This window comes from Puma concolor, chromosome E2 (genome assembly GCF_028749965.1).
Source record: "Puma concolor isolate L17-30 chromosome E2, mPumCon1.1.hap2, whole genome shotgun sequence".
Classification (NCBI taxonomy): domain Eukaryota; kingdom Metazoa; phylum Chordata; class Mammalia; order Carnivora; family Felidae; genus Puma; species Puma concolor.
In genome coordinates, this window is record NC_141681.1 from 36,938,672 (window position 1) to 36,958,017 (window position 19,346).

Genomic DNA, 19,346 nt, shown 5'->3' on the forward strand with positions numbered 1-19,346 from the left:
AATGGAGTCTGCAGACATGTTTCTGATTTTGTGCCTCTACTGCTTAAAATATTTTGAATTAGATCAATATTTTTAAAATATACTTTTTCATATTTAAGAAAACCATATTTCCATACCTGCCATTGCCTGGAGCTAATTAGTTGCTGTCCTCTTTGGTCAGTGATAGGCGCTTGTTACTTCTTGTAGGTCTCCTACTTCCCACTGTATCATCCATCCTAAGACCAGTATAGTCTCAGGTGTTAAAAGTGGGGCATTTGATCATCTTGGTTGTACTAGGGCCTGCTAACTTATTTAATTTGGGGCATCGTGCCTAACAGTGTGTAAGTTGATGACCTCGGAACCGCAGAGTGCAAACTGCTGCTGGGAAGGGGAAGAGCTCATTTGTCTTCACAATTTCAGCTGTCATGTGGCTTTCAGTGTGCTTTTCTTTGAACAAGTGGAAGCAGGGGAAATCTGTTTTTATTCTACACTCTTATGCTGATCTTTGCTATAACCAGGCCTGAGAAATACTGGACAGTATTATAGAACAGATGTAAACATGAGCTTAGCATGTCCTCCTGGCTCAAGCATTGAAACAGCAGAAACTATGATATTGCTTTGAACCATTCTTTGTGGAAATATCTGATGTGATGCTTCCAGGAAATACTAAAAATGTTTTATTAACTATATTTTTCCAAATGAACCATAATATATACTCCTTTGGAAATATGGTGACTTTCACTATTCAAGGAGAGTTTCTTCATGCAGGAAGTCTAAATGACATTATGAATACTTTTTAAACATTTCCACCAAAATATGTTTTTAAACCATCAAGACTTAACACTGAAAGGGTACAGTGCCAGAAATTACAGTTTTTAACCTCTTCCTTCATATCATACATAGTATATCGAAAGGGTGTTAGGTGCCCATTACCATCTAACTTTAAACTTTAATCACAGTCATAAAACTTCGGAATTTTCCTAACATGGTTTAGTTTGCATAGTCAAACTTCCAATTTAAGTTTTTAAAACTCCTAAGTGGGCTTCCTTTTGATGCCAACTTTAACCAGAAGCCTTTTCATTTGAAAAGAAGACTGCACTGCACTTGGCAATGTTTAAAAATGCAGTAGCTTACTCCTTTCAAGCTGTGAATGGAGATAATTGAAGCAATACCATTTGATGTTTTTGTACACACTTACTTGACTATGAGTCTGTGTTTTCTGGAGAAGAATGCATGTGCATTGAATAGTTTCACTATTTTACTTGTTACAAGATTCTAATGAAAAAAGATTTAATTGAGTTTGGGGTTTATGTCCTGAATTTTTCACTAACTCATGATGTGATCTTTTGTTAAAGATTATTTCTTCAAGTGAGTACCAGTGATGTCAGCTATCATCATACTATTTCTATTAGCATTTTAAAAATTAGCTTCCAAGACCGGAAAGGCAAATCCAGATCCAAAGTATGGTCTACTCCTATAAAGTGAATTGCTGCCTCTTCTAGGATGGAAGGGATCCAATGTAGTCACCTTGTCCCCAACTCTTTATTCTGCTGCACCCCATACTCCACTCCCTGCCCCACCCTTTACCCCGTCTTGATCAAGCACTCTCAGAGTATAGTCTCATGCATACTGTCCTGGCTCCTACCACTAAATGTTAGCTAGGTCCTGGACTTAATTCAGGCTATAGTTCTTTTTCCTTTTCATGTCCATCCCATTCCTGGCCAGATTATTTTGTAATTTAACCCCACTTTTTGGCATAGTGGCCAGAAGAGAAGATGAGACAGACTGTAGGAAGTGGGAAGCATGTTGCCCAATGGCAGCAGAATCTTCTCCATCATCTTTAAACAAGGGAGAACACTAGCATTTAGGAGAAACTTCATCATTTTCAAATAGGAGCCTTTAACAGTTCCTAATCCATGAAACAAGTATCATTCTTTCCTAAGTAGGGCCCTAACCTTGCTTAAGGTTAAGACCTGCTTAGGTTGAGAATTTAACCTTCTTGGGAACTCTTTTACTCTTACCATTAAATCCTGGTCTTGGTCTTCAGCCCATGTTTGCCCTCCTACTGCAGGAGATGAGAACCTCTTTAGATGCTACCCAAGAGGCCCTCTGGCTTTCACACATAGCTTTTAATTTGTGAGCAGTCATTGTTAGCCTTTGGTCTCTCCTGTATTTCCTCAGGTAAGCTTAGCAACACCTATCTAATTCCACTGTCCTTCTGGTTAGTATTTACCCCTTTTTCTCAAAAAGCCTGAATGATCACACCCCCTAGTGCATTCCTTTCCACTAGAATACCATCCCAATAATACCAGTAAAAGATAGTATGGCCATCTGTGCACTGCTTACCCCTGTGAAAGAATCCTTATTGGCAGTCCCTTGTTAGGTGATCCAACTCCAAAATCTTAGTATCTGCTTTCTCAGATCTCTTGGTATCAGTTGTTGTAGATTGCATTTCCTAGGATGTAGGCTCTGAGATGGAAACTAGTGTGCAAGAAGTTTAATTTTAGGGACTGCTCTGGTAGTTGGTACTGCTGGAGGAAAAGGGAAGGAAGCAGAGTTGGGCCATGATTTAGTGTCAATAAAAGCCTCAACTGACCTTGGGCTTCTGAATGTGCAGTGGCCCTGAAGAGTTGTCCTGAGTTATGGTGAGAGGGTCTAGCCTTTATTTCTCTGAACTGATTAGTTATTGGATACAGGTCAGGCTACAACGTTTGGCAGAGTAGCTCTTTTCACCCAAAGGTGTTCCAGAAAGGGCGACTACAAAGGGCTGTCTTCCAGTAGCATTTCCAGCAGCTGAAGTAATAAGTCCTTCATCCTAAGAGGGGACCTGGGTGGCATGTCACAGCACCCACTACAGTTTCATTGGGAACATTACCTTTCATTATATTGTGTGGATTACTCTCAACCATGTAGGAGGGTGAGAACTTTGTTGCTTTGTTGACTAAAATTTTCTTCTAGCTATTATTTCGTTCTCATTTCATTCAGAGTCAGAGGTGATTCTTCATATTGAATTGTTAATAATTGTCTCTTTTTCTCCACCTAATGAATCATTTATTTTTCCTATAACCTTTTTTATACAATTGAATAGGGAAAAGATTTTTTTAATCCGTTTTACAAGGTACTTCTAATCCTTCATCTCACTTTACTGTATCCCAAAATCTTAATAAATACCCCATGAAGCTATGAAAATAGAATCAGCAAAAATTGTGGTTATAGTTGTTCAATTTTCTAACTATGAATGAAAGATCAAAAAGCTCTTAAGTTATAACCTTTTATACAAATATATTGAGACAAGTGCAACACCAACAGAAAAAAAAAAACAAAAACATTTTGTGTTATTTTTCCAGGAATGATGAGAGGTTGCTGGTAACCATCCACCCCTCCCTTCTAAATATCCCTGCATGGCCATTCATGGTAATGAAATAGCTCTTCCAATCCAACAAAGCTAACTGGTTTATCAAGGCCACAAGTCTATGATCCCTCATCAGAAAGATGACTTCTCATCTATTCTCAAATGCATTAAGAATTTCAACAGTGTAATGCTTTCTGTTTGAACAAATTCACCTCTGTTATATAATAATAGCATAATTATCCCTTTTTTTATGTCTTTCAAATAGCTCAGAGCTTGCACTGACATGGCTCTAAGTGATTCTTAGAAATCTCTGTGGCTGTTAATCCCTAATCACTTCCTTAACCTGATCACCCACCTTTTCAGATAATATAAAAATTAACAGCTTTTAAACATTTTTAAGACTGTAGTCACTATAATCAGTCATACTTAATTTTAATGAAATGCTTTAACAGAAGACCATTCTTTTCCCAAGACTCTTTAAAAAGGCAATAGAGTAACTATTTCTAGTTTAGTTTTTGTATTTGCAAGAACCACTATATATATTGAATAACTAAATGATTCAATATATATATATAACTATATATATATATAACTGTATATGTATATATATAACTATATATATATATATATAACTATATATGTATATATATATACACACACACTCTGTATACAGTGGTATATGTACAGATATATATGGTATCATTTAATTATTAAACAGTCATTTGAGCACATATTATTTCCAAGCGCATAGGAACCACAAAGATAAAAACCAGTTTGGCATGACTCCTCCTTCAAGCAGCTCAGGAAAGACAGATGTGAAATCGAAATATCATGGTATCTTGTAATAACCCTTGACGGATATCATAGTGGAATAACAATGGAGGGAAAGCTGTGCCTAGAGAGAGGAATGGCCTCAGGAATGGTGGGGATATCAGATGGCTATGATGTAAAAGGGTACTACAGAGAGTCAGTTTCATGTAAGGGAGTAGCAGGACATGAGCATGGAAGCTTAGGTAAGTAGGCCTTTTTCACAGGGGGAGAAGAGATCCTGGAGGAGAAGGAATGAGATCAAATTTGCACTTCTGATTTTTCATCATGCTGATGGTAATGTGGAGGGTATATGGAAGGAAGAGAGCATGTTGGCTGTAGGTATATCATCTCACAAATCTCAGGTATTCTATGGGATTTCCTGAATGAGTCTGGAAATAGACACTCACTGGGAGTGTATGTTTGATGGAGTAATGAAATTACCTTCATTAAAGACTACATTTGTATGTCCACAGGCAAAGCATCTTAGTGTAAAAATAAACACAGAGAAAAACATTGACATAAAGAATAGTTCCACTTACTTGGAATCAGGAGTTTGAGTATAACAAATTCTCACAGTGAAGAATATTCCTTAGCTTTTTGGGGATTCTATGAAAATTATTATTATAACTATTATATAAATTAGCTTCATGAAATTCATATGAAAGCTGTACAGAAAACACATTAAAATGTGAAGGATATTTCTCTTAAACGTATTTAATGGTGCAAAAAAAAGAAAAAAACGTTTCTTTAAAATAGTCATGGTCTGCATATCACTGAGTTAATTCCCATTTTTAAAGCATAGAAGAATAATGTTATTTTAATATTCCTGAGTCAACTCATCGTTTTGAAATTTTGTATATTCACTAAGTAAAATTGTCATTATGCAAATATAATAAATACTGCACTAGAATAGATTTGCAGTTCACCTGACCTTTGTTAATAGGATGTTAGATTTGAGTGTCAACCTATTCTTCAATAAATTTTATTAAAATCTTGCACTTTCCAATAAAACAGTTTTGTTTAGTTGGACTATATAGGGACAATTCTGTTCAAAATTTGAATATAATTTGTTGTTCATCTAACATGAGTACTAAAGATTTTTGTGCTAAAATACTGTTATTTAAAATAATTCTGAAACCCAGCTATGACATATAAGGAAACATAGCTTTTAAGTTGAGAAAGCACAATGTGATTCTGACTAGAATATTTTTTTAATATAGTCTACCTTAACCTAAAAATGTGTGTCATAAAAAGGTTAGTATGCATGGCCACTCTTATTTTTTTTAATTCAAAAATGAAAATTTTTATTATTTTTTAACTTTAAAAAAATTTTAATATAATTTATTGTCTAATTGGCTTTCATACAACACCCAGTGCTCATCCTAACAAGTGCCCTCCTCAATGCCCATCACCCACTTTCTCTGCTCCCACCCCCCATCAACCCTCAGTTTGTTCTCTGTATTTAAGAGCCTCTTATGGCATAACCACTCTTAAAAATAAAGAATGCTTGGGGCACCTGGATGGCTCAGTCGATTAAGCATCTGACTTCAGCTCAGGTAATGATCTCATGGTTTGTGAGTTCAAAGTTTGAGCCCCGCATCAGGCTTCTACCATTAGCGCAGAGCCTGCTTCAGATCCTCTGTCCCCCTCACTCTCTGCCCCTCTCCTGTCCATTTTCTCTCTCTCTCTCTCCCCCAAAATATAAATAAATATTTTAAAAAGAAAGAAAGAATGCTTTTGAAGGATTAACACCAAATTCACCCTTTAAATACATTTTCCTTAATTTACAAGTACAGGATCATCTGCTTGCTTTCTTTGATGGGATCAAGCTCCTTAAAATATAGTTTAAAATATGTTTAAGTACAACTGTATTAACTATTTTTATGTATTGCATTTCTTCCTGTTTTAAATGTACACATCAGTAACAACACTTACAATTCTATTATTTTCCTTCTAGATTTGTTCCTCACGACATTGTCTGCCTCTAGTACCTTCCAGTTTGAGATATGGGAAAATGTGGTAAGAAGTCTTTTCTTTGAAGCATTTTTAAATGATGGCTTTCAGTAAAAGCACACAATTTTAGAAAATAAAATGAAAGTAATCACTTGGTTGGTTGGTTTCAACAATAAATAGAACAACTTTAAGAGCCTTTGGTTGCATTGCTGCATTCAAACTGCTGAATATTGCTGAAGGAAATGATTCATTCAGCATCAATTCCTCTGCAGGTTTTTAGGCATGACTGCCAATTAAACCAATCAGTCTGCCCTAATGTGAATGTTAACAGGGCCCCTGCTAGGCTGTCAGCTGTTGAGAGAGGTTACTATCATTTAATTTGTCAGCATGATGGTTTATTGAAAAAAACCCTTTTTTAAAAGACTAATTTTTCCTCCTTGCCTTCAGGCTTATATAAAATAATAAGAACAACACACACTAAACTGACTGCCGACTTGACCAGGATTAAGGAGTCTTTCCCAATATATATATATTTTTAATTGCAAGTAGAAGACTCCCAAACTGATGATTTTATTTTATTTTACTTTTAGCTTGATGTAGATTGTGTGAAATATTAATTAATGAAGAATAGAACACTCTAAGTCTTAAAATTGAATTTCATGCTATGTAACAGAAGACAGGATTTGAGGACGGGCCAGATTGGCCAACTGACTTTCATCAAGTAATGGTCAAGTGTTGAACCTGACTTTCCTCATATGCAAAACGAGAATAAGAGTGTCTGCTTCATGTAATGTGAAAGTGAAGATTAAATGAAACAATGTGTGTGAAGTGCCAGGTACCCAGTAGACACTTAACAAATTGTAATTTTAGATCTCTCAATTTCTCATCTATTTACTGATGATTGTGTTTTATTCAATTCAAATTAAACCCATAACATTTTACATTTTTTATTAAATATGGATGGAAAATAAGCATATCTCAAAAAATGTACAGTACAAGTTTGTGGAAGGAAGTTCATTATTAGCCTTCAAGTAAAGCATAGTAATTGATGTTGGTCATGACTCAAATTTCTTCATAGAAGGAAACTAGGATGAGTGGAGAAGCTATGTGTAGATAAGAGCAGGACTTCTAAATGCTACTTCTACAGTAAACAACTTGATCCTTCTTTTTTCTTAACATGGGAAAAGTGAGAAATATAACTAAACCAGAACAATTTATTTTTCTTTACTTTTTAAAAAATTAATCATATTTCTTCTACTGATATTAGAAATATGATTGTTATATACTTAATTATTACTATAAATTAAATCTCCCACTGCTGGGGGATATTTGTTTTTTAGGTGGCCTTGAAAACAATACCTAAAGTGAATCTTGAGGTATTAGATATGAGAAAATCAATCATTTTGATTAATCTATATCCAGATGGAGGACAAAAAGCCTCATTGCACATAAATATAAGGTGTAATAAAATTATGAAATACTTTTAACTGTTTGATATCCTCTCAGCCTAGGCTGATTTTCTTTTGCCCTAGGTTAGATTTTTTTTTTAATTTAAGTATAATTAACATTCAGTGTTATGTTCATTTCAGGTGTACAGTATGATGATTCAGCAACTCTATACACTTCTAAGTGCTTATCAGGATAATTGTACTGTTAATCCCCTTTATCTATGTCAGGCATCCCCTCACCCACCTCCCCTCTGGCAACTAGTTTGTTCTCTATATTAAAGAGGCTATTTTTTAATTTCTCTCATTTTCTTTATGTGTTTGTTTCTTAAATTCCATGTATGAGTAAAATCATATGATATTTGTCTTTCTCTGACTAATGTTTTTTATCATTATACCCTCCAGAGTCATCCATATTATTGCAAATGGCAAGATCTCATTTGTATTTATGGATGAGTAATATTCCATTGCATATATACAACACCTCTTCTTTATCTGTGAATGGATACTTGGGTTGCTTCCATATCTTGGCTATTGTAAATACTGATGCAATAAACATAGGGGTACATATATCTTTTCAAATTAGTACATTTATCTTCTTTGGGTTGATACCTAGAGTGGAATCCTTGGGCCATATGGTAATTCTATTTTTAACTTTTTGAAGAACTTCTATGCTGTTTTCCACAGTAGCTGCATCTATTTGCATTACAGTCAATACACAGAGCGTTCCTTTTTTTCCCACATCCTTGCCAACACTTGTTATTTCTTACGTTTTTTATTTTAACCATTCTGACAGGTGTAAAATGATCTAATGATCATTTTAATTTCCATGATGATTAGTGATGTTGAACATCTTTTAAGTGTCTGTTGGCCATTTATTTCTTCTTTGGAAAAATGTCCATTCAGTTCCTCTGCCCATTTTTAAATCAAATTATTGGGTTTTTTGATGTTGAGTTATATAAGGTATTTATATATTTTGGATATCAACCCCTTTTTGGATATCATTTCCTATTACACCCCGTTGGATAACTTCTCCCATTCAGTAAGTTGCCTTTTTGATTTGGTGATGGTTTCCTTTACTGTGCAAAAGCTTTTGATTTTTGGTATAGTCTCAATAGTTTAATTTTGCTTTTGTCTATCTTGCTTGAGGAGAGATATCTAGAAAAATATTGCTACAGCCAATGTCAAAGCAGTTACCACATGTTTTCTTCCAAGGAATTTTATGGTTTCAGGTCTCACATTTAGGTCTTTAAACTGTTTTGAATTTAATTTTTCTGTATGGTGTAAGAAGGTGGTCAGTTTCACTCTTTTGCATTTAGCTGTCCAGTTTTCACAATACCATTTGTTGAAGAGACTTTCTTTTTCCCATTATATATTCTTACTTGAACATATAAGTGTGGGTTTATATCTGGACTATATTCTGTTCCATTAATCTATGTGTTTATTTTTGTGCCAGTGCCACACTGCTTTGATTACTATAGCTTTGTACTCTATTTTGAAATCTGCGATTGTGATATCTCTAGCTTTCTTCTTCTTTCTCAAGATTGCTTTGGCTATTTGGGGTCTTTTTGCATTCCATACAAATTTAGGATTGTTTGTTCTAGTTCTGTGACAAATGTTATTTGTATTTTGATAGGGATTGCATTAAATCTGTAGACTGTATAATCGAAATTATAACAATAGTGGGTCTTCCAATCCACAAGCATGGAATACCTTTCCATTTGTTTGTGTCATCATCAGTTTGTTTCATCAGAGTTTTATAGTTTTTGGAGTACATGTCGTTCACCTTCTTGGATATGTATATTTGTAAGTATTTTATTATTTTTGGTGCAGTTGTAAAAGAGATTGTTTTCTTAACTTCTCCTGTTGCTACTCCATTATTAGGGTATGTAAATGCAACAGATGTCTGTATATTAATTTTATATCCTGTGACTTTACTGAATTCATTTATAAGTTCTAGTAGATGTTTGGTACATATTTTAGTGGGTTTTTTTTTTCTATACGTATCATCTGCAAATAGTGAAAATTTTACTTCTTACCAATTTGGATGATTTGGATGTCTTAGTGCCATGGCTAGGATTTCCAGTACTATGTTGAATAAAAGTGATGACTGGATATTCTTGTCTTCTTCCTGATCTTAGAGAAAAGCTCAGCATTTCATCATTGCATATATTACCCATGAGTTTTTCGTATATGACCTGTATTTTGTTGAGGTAGGTTTCCTCTAAAACTACTTTGTTAAGAGTTTTTATCTTGCATAGATGTTGTACATTCTCAAATGCTTGCTGTGTATTTGCTGATATGATCACATGGTTTTCATCCTTTCTCTTGTTAATGTGACATATCATATTAACTGCTTTGAAAATATTAAACCACCCTTGCATCTCTGGAATAAATCCTCTTAATCATGGTGAATGATTTTATATGTTATATTGGATTCGGTTTGCTAATATTTTGTTGAGGACCTTTCCATCTATGTTCATCAGAGTTAGTGTCCTATAATTTTCATTGTTTGTAGTGTCTTTTTCTGGTTTTGGTATCAGGGTAATGCTGGCCTCATAAAATGAATTGGATGGCTTTCCTTTCTCATCTGTTTTTTGGAATAGTTTGAGAAGATTAGGTATTAACTCTTCTTTTAATGTTTGGTAGAATTCATCTGTGAAGCCATCTGGTTCTGGACTTCTGTTTGTTGGGAGTTTTTTGGATATTGATTCAATTTCACTGCTAGTAATCAGTATGGTCAAATTTTCTATTTCTTCCCGATTCAGTTTTAAGAAGTTATAGTTTCTAGGAATTTAGCCATTTCTTCTAGGTTGTCCAATTTGTTGACATATGATTTTTCACACACTCTTCTCTTATAATCCTTTGTATTTCTGTGGCATCACTTGTTATTTCTCCTCTTTCATTTCTTTTTATTATTTAAATTTTAGTTAACATACATTGCAATATTGATTTCAGTAGCAGAATTCAGTGATTTATCACTTATATATAACACCCAGTGGTCATCACAACAAGTGCCCTCCTTTTAATACTCATCACCCATATAGCCCATGTCCCCCCCCCAGTTCCCTCCTTCAACCCACAGTTTGTTCTCTATCATTAAGATATCGTTTGTTGTATTGTTTCATGTGGTTTGTTTCCCTCTCCTTTTTCTGCTTCCTGTTTGTTCATTTGTTTGGTTTCTTAAATTCCACATACGAGTAAAATCATATGGTATTTGTCTTTCTCTGATTAACTTATTTCACTTAGCATTTTACTTTCTACCTCCATCCACATTGTTGCAAGATTTCATTCTTTTTGATGGTTGAGTTCTATTCCATTGTATATATATACTACATCCTCTTTATGTATTCATTAGTCAATAGACATTTGGGCTCTTTCATAGTTTGGCTATTGTTGATACTACTGCTGTAAAAACATTGGGGTGCATGCATCTACTCAAATCTGTATTTTTGTATCCTTTGGGTAAATACCTGATAGTACACTTGCTAGATCATAGGTAGTTCTATTTTTTTTTTCTTTTTTTTTTTTTTCAGTGTTTTTTTTATTTTATTTTTGGGACAGAGACAGAGCATGAACGGGGGAGGGGCAGAGAGAGAGGGAGACACAGAATCGGAAACAGGCTCCAGGCTCTGAGCCATCATACCCAGAGCCTGACGCGGGGCTCGAACTCACGGACCGCGAGATCGTGACCTGGCTGAAGTCGGACGCTTAACCGACTGCGCCACCCAGGCGCCCCGGTAGTTCTATTTTTAGTTCTTTGAGAAACCTCCCATACTGTTTTGCACAATGGCTGCACCAGTTTGTGCTCCCACCAGCAGTGCAAGAGGGTTCCCCTTTCTCTGCATCCTTGTCAACACCTGTTGTGTCTTGTGTTGTTAATTTTAGCCATTCTGACAAGTGTGTGGTGATAATCTCATCATGGTTTTGATTTGCATTTCTCTGATGATAAGTGATGCTGAGCATCTTTTCATGTGTCAGCCATCTGAATGTCTTCTTTGGGAAAATGTCTATTCATGGCTTCTGCCCATTTCATACCTGAGTTGTTTGTTTTTTGGAGTGTTCAGTTTGATAAGTTCTTTGTAGATTTTGACACTAACCCTTCATCAGATATGTTGTTTGCAAATATAGTCTCCCATTCCGTTGGCTGCCTTTTCGTTTTGTTTCCTTTGCTGTCCTTTTTATCTTGATGAAGTCCTAATAGTTCATGTTTTCTTTTTTTTCCCTTTGGTGACATGTCTGATAAGTTCATGTGTTCGAAGTCAAAGAGGTGGCTACTTGTGTTCTCTTCTAGGATTTTGATGATTTCCTGTCTCGCATTTAGGTCTTTCATCCATTTTTGTGTATGGTTTAAGAAAGTGGTTTAGTTTCACTCTTCTGCATGTCGCCATGCACTCCTCTTTCATTTCTGATTTTTTTATGACTCTGGCTAAGGATTTATCAATATTTGTTGATCTTTTTAATATATCAGCTTCTGGTTTCATTGATCTCCTGTTTTTTAATCTCTATTTCATTTACTTCTGCTCTAATCTTTATTAATTCCTTCTACTGGTTTGGGATTTTATTTGTTTTTATTTTCTAGCTCCTTTAGGTGTAAGGTTAGGTTGCTTATTTGAGATTTTTCTTGTTTCTCGAGGCATCTATTACTGTAAACTTCCTGCTTAGAACCGCTTTTGCTACATCCCCAACATTTTGGATTCTTGTGTTTTCATGGTCATTTGTCTGCAGTATTTTTTTATTTTCTCTTTGATTTCTTCCTTGACCCATTCATTGTTTAGTAGCATATCACTTAGCTTCCATGTATTTGTGTCCTTTCCAGATTCTTTCTTGTGATTTATTTCTAGTTTCATGATGTTGTAGTCAGAAAAGATATATGATGTGCTTCCAGTCTATTTGAATTTATTGAGACCCAGTATGTAATCTAATCTGGCGAATGGTCCACGTGCACTTGAAAAGAATGAGTATTCCACTGCTGTAGGTCCATCCAGTATGTCATTCAACGCTATTGCTTCTTTGTTGATTTTCTGTCTGGATGATCTATCCATTGATGTAGGTGGGGTGTTAAAGCTCCCTATTATTGTATTCCTGTTGATTTTTCCTGTATGTCTGTAAGTATTTGCTTTATGTATTTAGGTACTACCATGTGGGGTACATAAATATTTACAATTAGCTGTATCATACTCTTGTTGGATTGTTCGCTTTATCATTATGTAGTGCCCTTCTTTGTCTCTTGTTGCAGTCTTTGTGTTTTGGGTTTTTTTTTTTAAAGTTTATTTAATGGGGGGTGGAGGGAAGGGGAAAGTGGGTGATGGGCATTGAGGAGGGCACTTTTTGGGATGAGCACTGGGTGTTGTATGGAAACCAATTTGACAATTTCATATAAAAAATAAAATAAGTTTATTCATTTATTTTGAGAGAACTGACACAGTGCTGGTGGGGGAGGGTCAGAGAGAGAATGAGGGAGAATCCCAAGCAGGTGCAGAGCCTGATGCAGGACTCAAACCCATGAAACAGTGAGATCGTGACCTGAGCCTAAACCAAGAGTCTGACGCTTAACCCACTGAGGCACCCAGGCACCCCTACAGTCTTTTATTTAATGTCTCTTTTCTTTGATACAAGTTTTACTACCCCAGTTTTCTTTTCACTTGCATTTGCATGGTAAATTGTTTTCCTCACTTTACTTTCAATCTGCATGTGTTTTTAGGTCTGAAATGAGTCTCTTATAGGCAACAGATAGCTGTGTCTTGCCTTTCTACACATTCTGTCATCCTGTGTCTTTTAGTTGCAGTAGTCAGTCCATTTACATTCAGTGTAATTATTGATAGGTATGTACTTACTGCCATTTTGTTACTTGTTTTATGTCTGTTTCTGTAGTTCTTCTCTGTTCCTTTCTTCTTTTGTTGTCTTCCCTGGTGGTTTGATGGGTTTCTTTAGTGATATGCTTGGATTACTTATTCTTTATTTTTTGTGTATATTTTTTGTGTAATTTTTTGATTACATGGTTACCTTTAGGCTTATATATAACATCTTATGCATACAATACTGTGTATTGAATTGATGGTCACTTAAATTTAAACCATTCTAAAAGCACTAAGTTTTTACTCCCCACCCCCCACTATGTTTTACGTACATGACATAATACGTTTCATCCTATTTTATTTTTTTTTAATGTTTATTTCTTTTTGAGAGAGAGAGACAAACAGTGTGAGCAGGAGAGGGGCAGAGAGAGGGAGACACAGAATCTGAAGCAGACTCCAGGCTCAGAGCTGTCAGCACAGAACCCAACATGGGACTCAAACTCACGAACAGTGAGATCATGACCTCAGTTGAAGTGGACACTCACCGACTGAGCCACCCAGGTGCCCCATCATCCTTTTATTTTATGAGTCCCTTGACTGGTTTTTACGGATATAATTGATTTTACTGCTTTTTGTCCCCTTTAACTTTTGTACTGGTGTTATAAGTGATTAATCTGTTTTCCTTATGTTTGTATTTACCTGTGAAATTTTTTCCTTTCATAATTTTCTTACTCCTAATTATTATGGCCTTCTCTCTCCATTCATAGATTGCCTTTAACATTTCTCAGAAGGCTCAGTGTTGATGAACTCCTTTAACTTTTGTGTGTCTAGGAAACATTTTATCTCTCTTTCTCTTCTGAATGTTAACTTTGTTGGGTAGAATATTCTTGGTTGCAGGTTTTTCCTTTCAGTACTTTGAATATATCATTCCACTCCCTTTTGACCTGCAAACTTTCTGCTGGCAAATAAGCTTATAAGCCTTATGTGGTTTCCCTTGAATGTAACTGTTTTCTCTTACTGTTTTTAAAATTCTCTCTTTATCAGTACTTTATGCCATTTTAATTATTATGTGTATCATTATGAACCTGCTTGGGTTGATTTTGTTGGGGGCTTTCTGTGCCTCCCGAATCTGGATGTCTGTTTTCTTCACCAAATGTTTTTCACCAAGGGATGTTTTCAGCTATTATTTTTTCAAATAAATTTTCTGCCCCTTTGTCTCTTCTCCATTTGGGATGCCTATAATGCAAATATTATTACACTTGATGATGTCACTGACTTCCATAAGTCTATTCTCATTTTTTATTATTCTTCTTTCTCTCTGCTGTTCAGCTTGGTTGCTTTCCATTACTCTGTCTTCCGGGTCACTAATTTGTTCTTCTCTCTCCTCTGATCTTCTATTAATTCCCTCTAGTCCTTTTTTAATTTCAGTTATTATCTTCTTGTTCTCTAATTGGTTCTTTTTTATATTTTCAATCTCTTTTTGAATGTCTCACTAAGGTTCTACACTCTTTTCTCAAGTCCAGTGAGTATCTTTATGACCATTACTTTGAATTCTTTATGAGGCATATTGTTTATCTCCATTTCATTTAGATCTTTTGCTGTGGCTTTATATCTTTCATTTAAGAAATATTCCTATGTTTCTTCATTTTGTCTGACTCTGTGTTATATATTAGAGAAGTCGGGTATATTAGGGAAGTTTCCTGGTCTTGCAAATCATGGCAGTCTTTGGAATTAAACCTAGTAAAGCAATGTAGTAGGGGAAAACCTTCAAGAAGAGACCAGATATTTATTTGGTCTCTTCTATTGTTTTCTTTTAAAGAAAGTTAATAAAGTAAGTGATGGGCAGTAGAGACTAAGGGCTGTTCTTGCAGTAAAACAGCTGGATCAGTAATATACCCATATTGACAATAAGTCACTGGTACAGTTAAGGGAAATGTAGACTTAGTATTAACTAGTTTAAATAAAGTGTAGATTTTGTTAAATGGAGGATTATTTTCAGTTAGAGATTGGACAAACAATTTGTAGGATACACTAGTTGACCAAAAAAAACCCTCCAAATATCTATAAAGCCATATTAGGTAGTAGAACTAGAGCTTTAGCAAATCTCATTAGAATGTGAATTGTGTACACAGTCCCATGCAGGTGCTCTGGGAGGCACAGAAATGAATGGAGCTTATAGGCCAAGAAGGCTAAGTATGGGCAGCTCTGGCTGGTATAATGAGGTATACAAACCTCATGCTACAAGTAGCTCAGAGACAGAGCAGTTGCTTCTGTTTGGTCTACCAAAGATCATCAGGGAAGACTCCATAAAGATGTGGTATTTGAAATGGCCAGTACAAATGAGCAGGATGTTAGTGGTTGGAAGTGAGAGAAAGAAATGGGGAAGGAAGTACACAGGAACCCAGGACATAGTCAGAGAGTTGAACATGGCTGGTTTGGCCCAGAGCATGAAAAGATACTGGAAGGTAAGATAAGAAGAATTGGTTTAGACAAGATGAGCAGAAGCTTTGACTTCTAAACTAAGTAATTTAATCTTTTAAATATTTATTGAGAAGCTTCTAAACCTTTTAGGACTGAAGGTGAGATGAACAGACTCTCATTGTTGCCATTATCTTACTACTGCATATCAGATAAGTTTGCATGGAAAATCTGGAAGCAGGGAGATAACTTAGGTGGAATTTACTATAACCTGGGAAAGAGGTGAATGATTAAAGGAATAAAGTATTGGGAATGGCCTAGAAGGGATAAATATGAAAAATATTTATCAATGCAAGGGTAATTTGTGTTTTGTACTAGTGACCAGAGAAAAGACAAATGAAATATCTAATTTGAGGTAGGAAAAAAAAATTATTTCAGATAAGAGACGTATCAAGAAGGCAATTAGTAATGTAGGAGTAGACAGAGAAAGACAAATATCATATGACTTCACTCATATGAGGGCTTTAAGAGACAAAACAGATGAACATAAGGGAAGGGAAACAAAAATAATATAAAAACAGGGAGGGAAACAAAACATCAGAGACTCTTAAATATGGAGAACAAACAGAGGGTTACTGGAGGGATTGTGGGAGGGGGCATGGGCTAAATGCGTAAGGGGCATTAAGGAATCTACTCCTGAAATCATTGTTGCACCATATGCTACCTAACTTGGAACTAAATTTTTAAAAAAAATTTTTAATTAAAAAAAAAAAGAAATATAGGACTAGAGTTCAAGGAACAGACTAGGTAAGTGTCACAAAGGAAAAGACTAAGGACAAAAATGGCAAAGCCAGACCCTTGGGCAATACCTACCACCCTTTATGTTAGAAACTTATAGTGTTGACACTATTATCATTTGGGGCCAGATAATTCTTTATCATAGAGTTCCGTCTTATGCATTGTAGGTTGTTTATCAGTTTCTATGACTTCTACTCACTTAGATGCTAGTAGCTACCTCTGATTTTGACAATCAAAAAGATCTCCAGACATTGCCCAGTGTCCTTGGAGAACAAAATCACCCCCGTTGAGAATCATTACTTTATATGAGTAAAGATGTAAACACAAAATAGTCATCAGATATTACTTCTTGGTCATTTTCTCAAACATTGTAAATATAACAATTTTAGCATTAAATATTAAAACATATAGGCCAATGCATGGGTAGCCATCTATAAAAAAAGATACTTGTTATAACATTGCACCTGTGGTTGGAATTTAAGCATAAACTGGCAGGTAGTGTCCTCTGTCACTGGCAGTGGGTTAGCTGCTTCAATGGCAGATGGTAGTGTTTGTAGCAGGAATAGTGGTATTATTATTAGTGTTCCTACTAGTGATAATAGTTAATGTTTACTAAATCCATACTGTCTGCATATATTCTACTAAGCACTTTATATGGACTATCTCACTAATCTTCACAAAACTTTGTAAAAATACATTTTCAAGATAAGTAAACAGATGCTTTTAGAGTAGAGCTAACTTATTTGGACCTGAAAGCTAGCAAACAGTGGAGCCGGAAGTTCAACTAGGAAATCTGTTTCTCAAATTTCTACCTGTAAGTCGTTCGTTGTACAGACAAAAGGAAAGGCAAAAGACATAGCTGCAGCAGAACCCCTAATGGCTTCAACAGTTTGAAGACCAGTGAGAACAGCATGGTAAAGAATGAGACCAAGTATAGTGCATTCATGTCAAATAGCAGTCCATGAAAAAGGTACTCTTAGCTCCTAAGAATAGGACTGCCATTATAAAAATACTATATAAGTGCCTAATAACTTTACATTTTGTGGAATACTTTCTAATTTGTCATTGCATTGATACCATATAGAACCCTCAAGTAGACCATATGTTTATCCCCTTCTAAGGGCTTAGAGCTGAGACCCACAACAGTAACTGGCTGTTCCAAAGTGATACAACTTACCAATGAAAGTGGAACTAGAACCCCTGTCATCTAACTCTACATCTAGTGCCCTTTCCATTAGTCTATTCTGCTCTCTAGGTATGAAAGAGTCTTGATTATATGCTAGTATTTCCTACGTTAGATAGGTACAAAGCAATTTCATGTTTGAAAATAAGTATGGACAAAGCAGGAAAGAATATCCAATGGAATAAAGACAGTCTCTTCAGCAAGTGCTGCTGGGAAAACTGGACAGCAACATGCGGAAGAATGAACATGGACCACTTTCTTATACCATACACAAAAATAAACTCAAAATGAATGAAAGATCTAAATGTAAGACAGGAAGCCATCAAAATCCTCAAGGAGAAAGCAGGCAAAAACCTCTTTGATCTTGGCCGCAGCAACTTCTTACTCAACATGTCTCTGGAGGCAAGGGAAACAAAAGCAAAAATGAACTTTTGGGACCTCATCAAAATAAAAAGCTTCTGCACAGCAAAGGAAACAATCAGTAAAACTAAAAGGCAACCGATGGAATGGGAGAAGATACTTGCAAACGACATATCAGATAAAGGGTTAGTATCCAAAATCTATAAAGAACTTATCAAACTCAACACCCAAAAAACAAGTAATCCAGTGAAGAAATGGGCAAAAGACATGAATAGACACTTCTCCAAAGAAGACATCCAGATAGCCAACCGACACATGAAAAAATGCTGCACATCCCTCATCATCAGGGAAATACAAATCAAAACCACAATGAGCTACCACCTCACACCTGTTAGAATGGCTAACATTAACAACTCAGGCAACAACAGATGTTGTCAAGGATGTGGAGAAAGAGGATGTCTTTTGCATTGTTGGTGGGAATGCAAGCTGGTGCAGCCACTCTGGAAAACAGTATGGAGGTTCCTCAAAAGATTAAAAATAGAACTACCCTATGACCCAGCAATTGCACTACTAGGTATTTATCCAAGGGATACAGATGTGCTGTTTCGAAGGGACACATGCACCCCCATGTTTATAGCAGCACTATCAACCATAGCCAAAGTAAGGAAAGAGCCCAAATGTCCATCAATGGATGAATGGATAAAGAAGATGTGGTATATATATACAATGGAGTATTACTTGGAATCAAAAAGAATGAAGTCTTGCTATTTGCAACTACTTGAATGGAACTGAAGGGTATTATGCTAAGCAAAATTAGTCAGAGAAAGGCAAATATATGACTTCACTCATATGAGGACTTTAAGAGACAAAACAGATGAACACAAGGGAAGGGAAACAAAAATAATATAAAAACAGGGAGGGGAACAAAACATAAGAGACTCTTAAATATGGAGAACAAGCCAGAGGGTTACTGGAAGGGTTGTGGGAGGGGGGTTGGGCTAAATGGGTAAGGGGCATTAAGGAATCTACTCCTGAAATCACTGTTGCACTATCTGCTAACTAATTTGGATTTAAATTAAAAAAAAATAAAGTTAAAAGTGAAAATAAGTATGGTCATACTTCACTTTAAAATGTGTTATCTAATAAGAGTAATAACATGTTGATAAAGTTTATAGAATCATTTTTATCAAATATTAAATATGTAAGTGATACTAATCTGAATTGAGATTGAGTTATATACTTTTCTATTA

General features: G+C 35.5%; 1 protein-coding gene across 2 annotated transcripts in view; it reads left to right on the forward strand.

Annotated features, from left to right (window-relative positions):
• ITFG1 (integrin alpha FG-GAP repeat containing 1) overlaps nt 1-19,346 on the forward strand; it is a 358,049-nt gene that overhangs the window by 85,727 nt on the left and 252,976 nt on the right. For both annotated transcript variants that reach the window (XM_086689522.1, XM_086689523.1), the window contains one exon: nt 6,099-6,160. In XM_086689522.1, the coding sequence (XP_086545648.1) occupies nt 6,099-6,160 (62 nt within the window). The remainder of the gene's footprint in view (nt 1-6,098; nt 6,161-19,346) is intronic.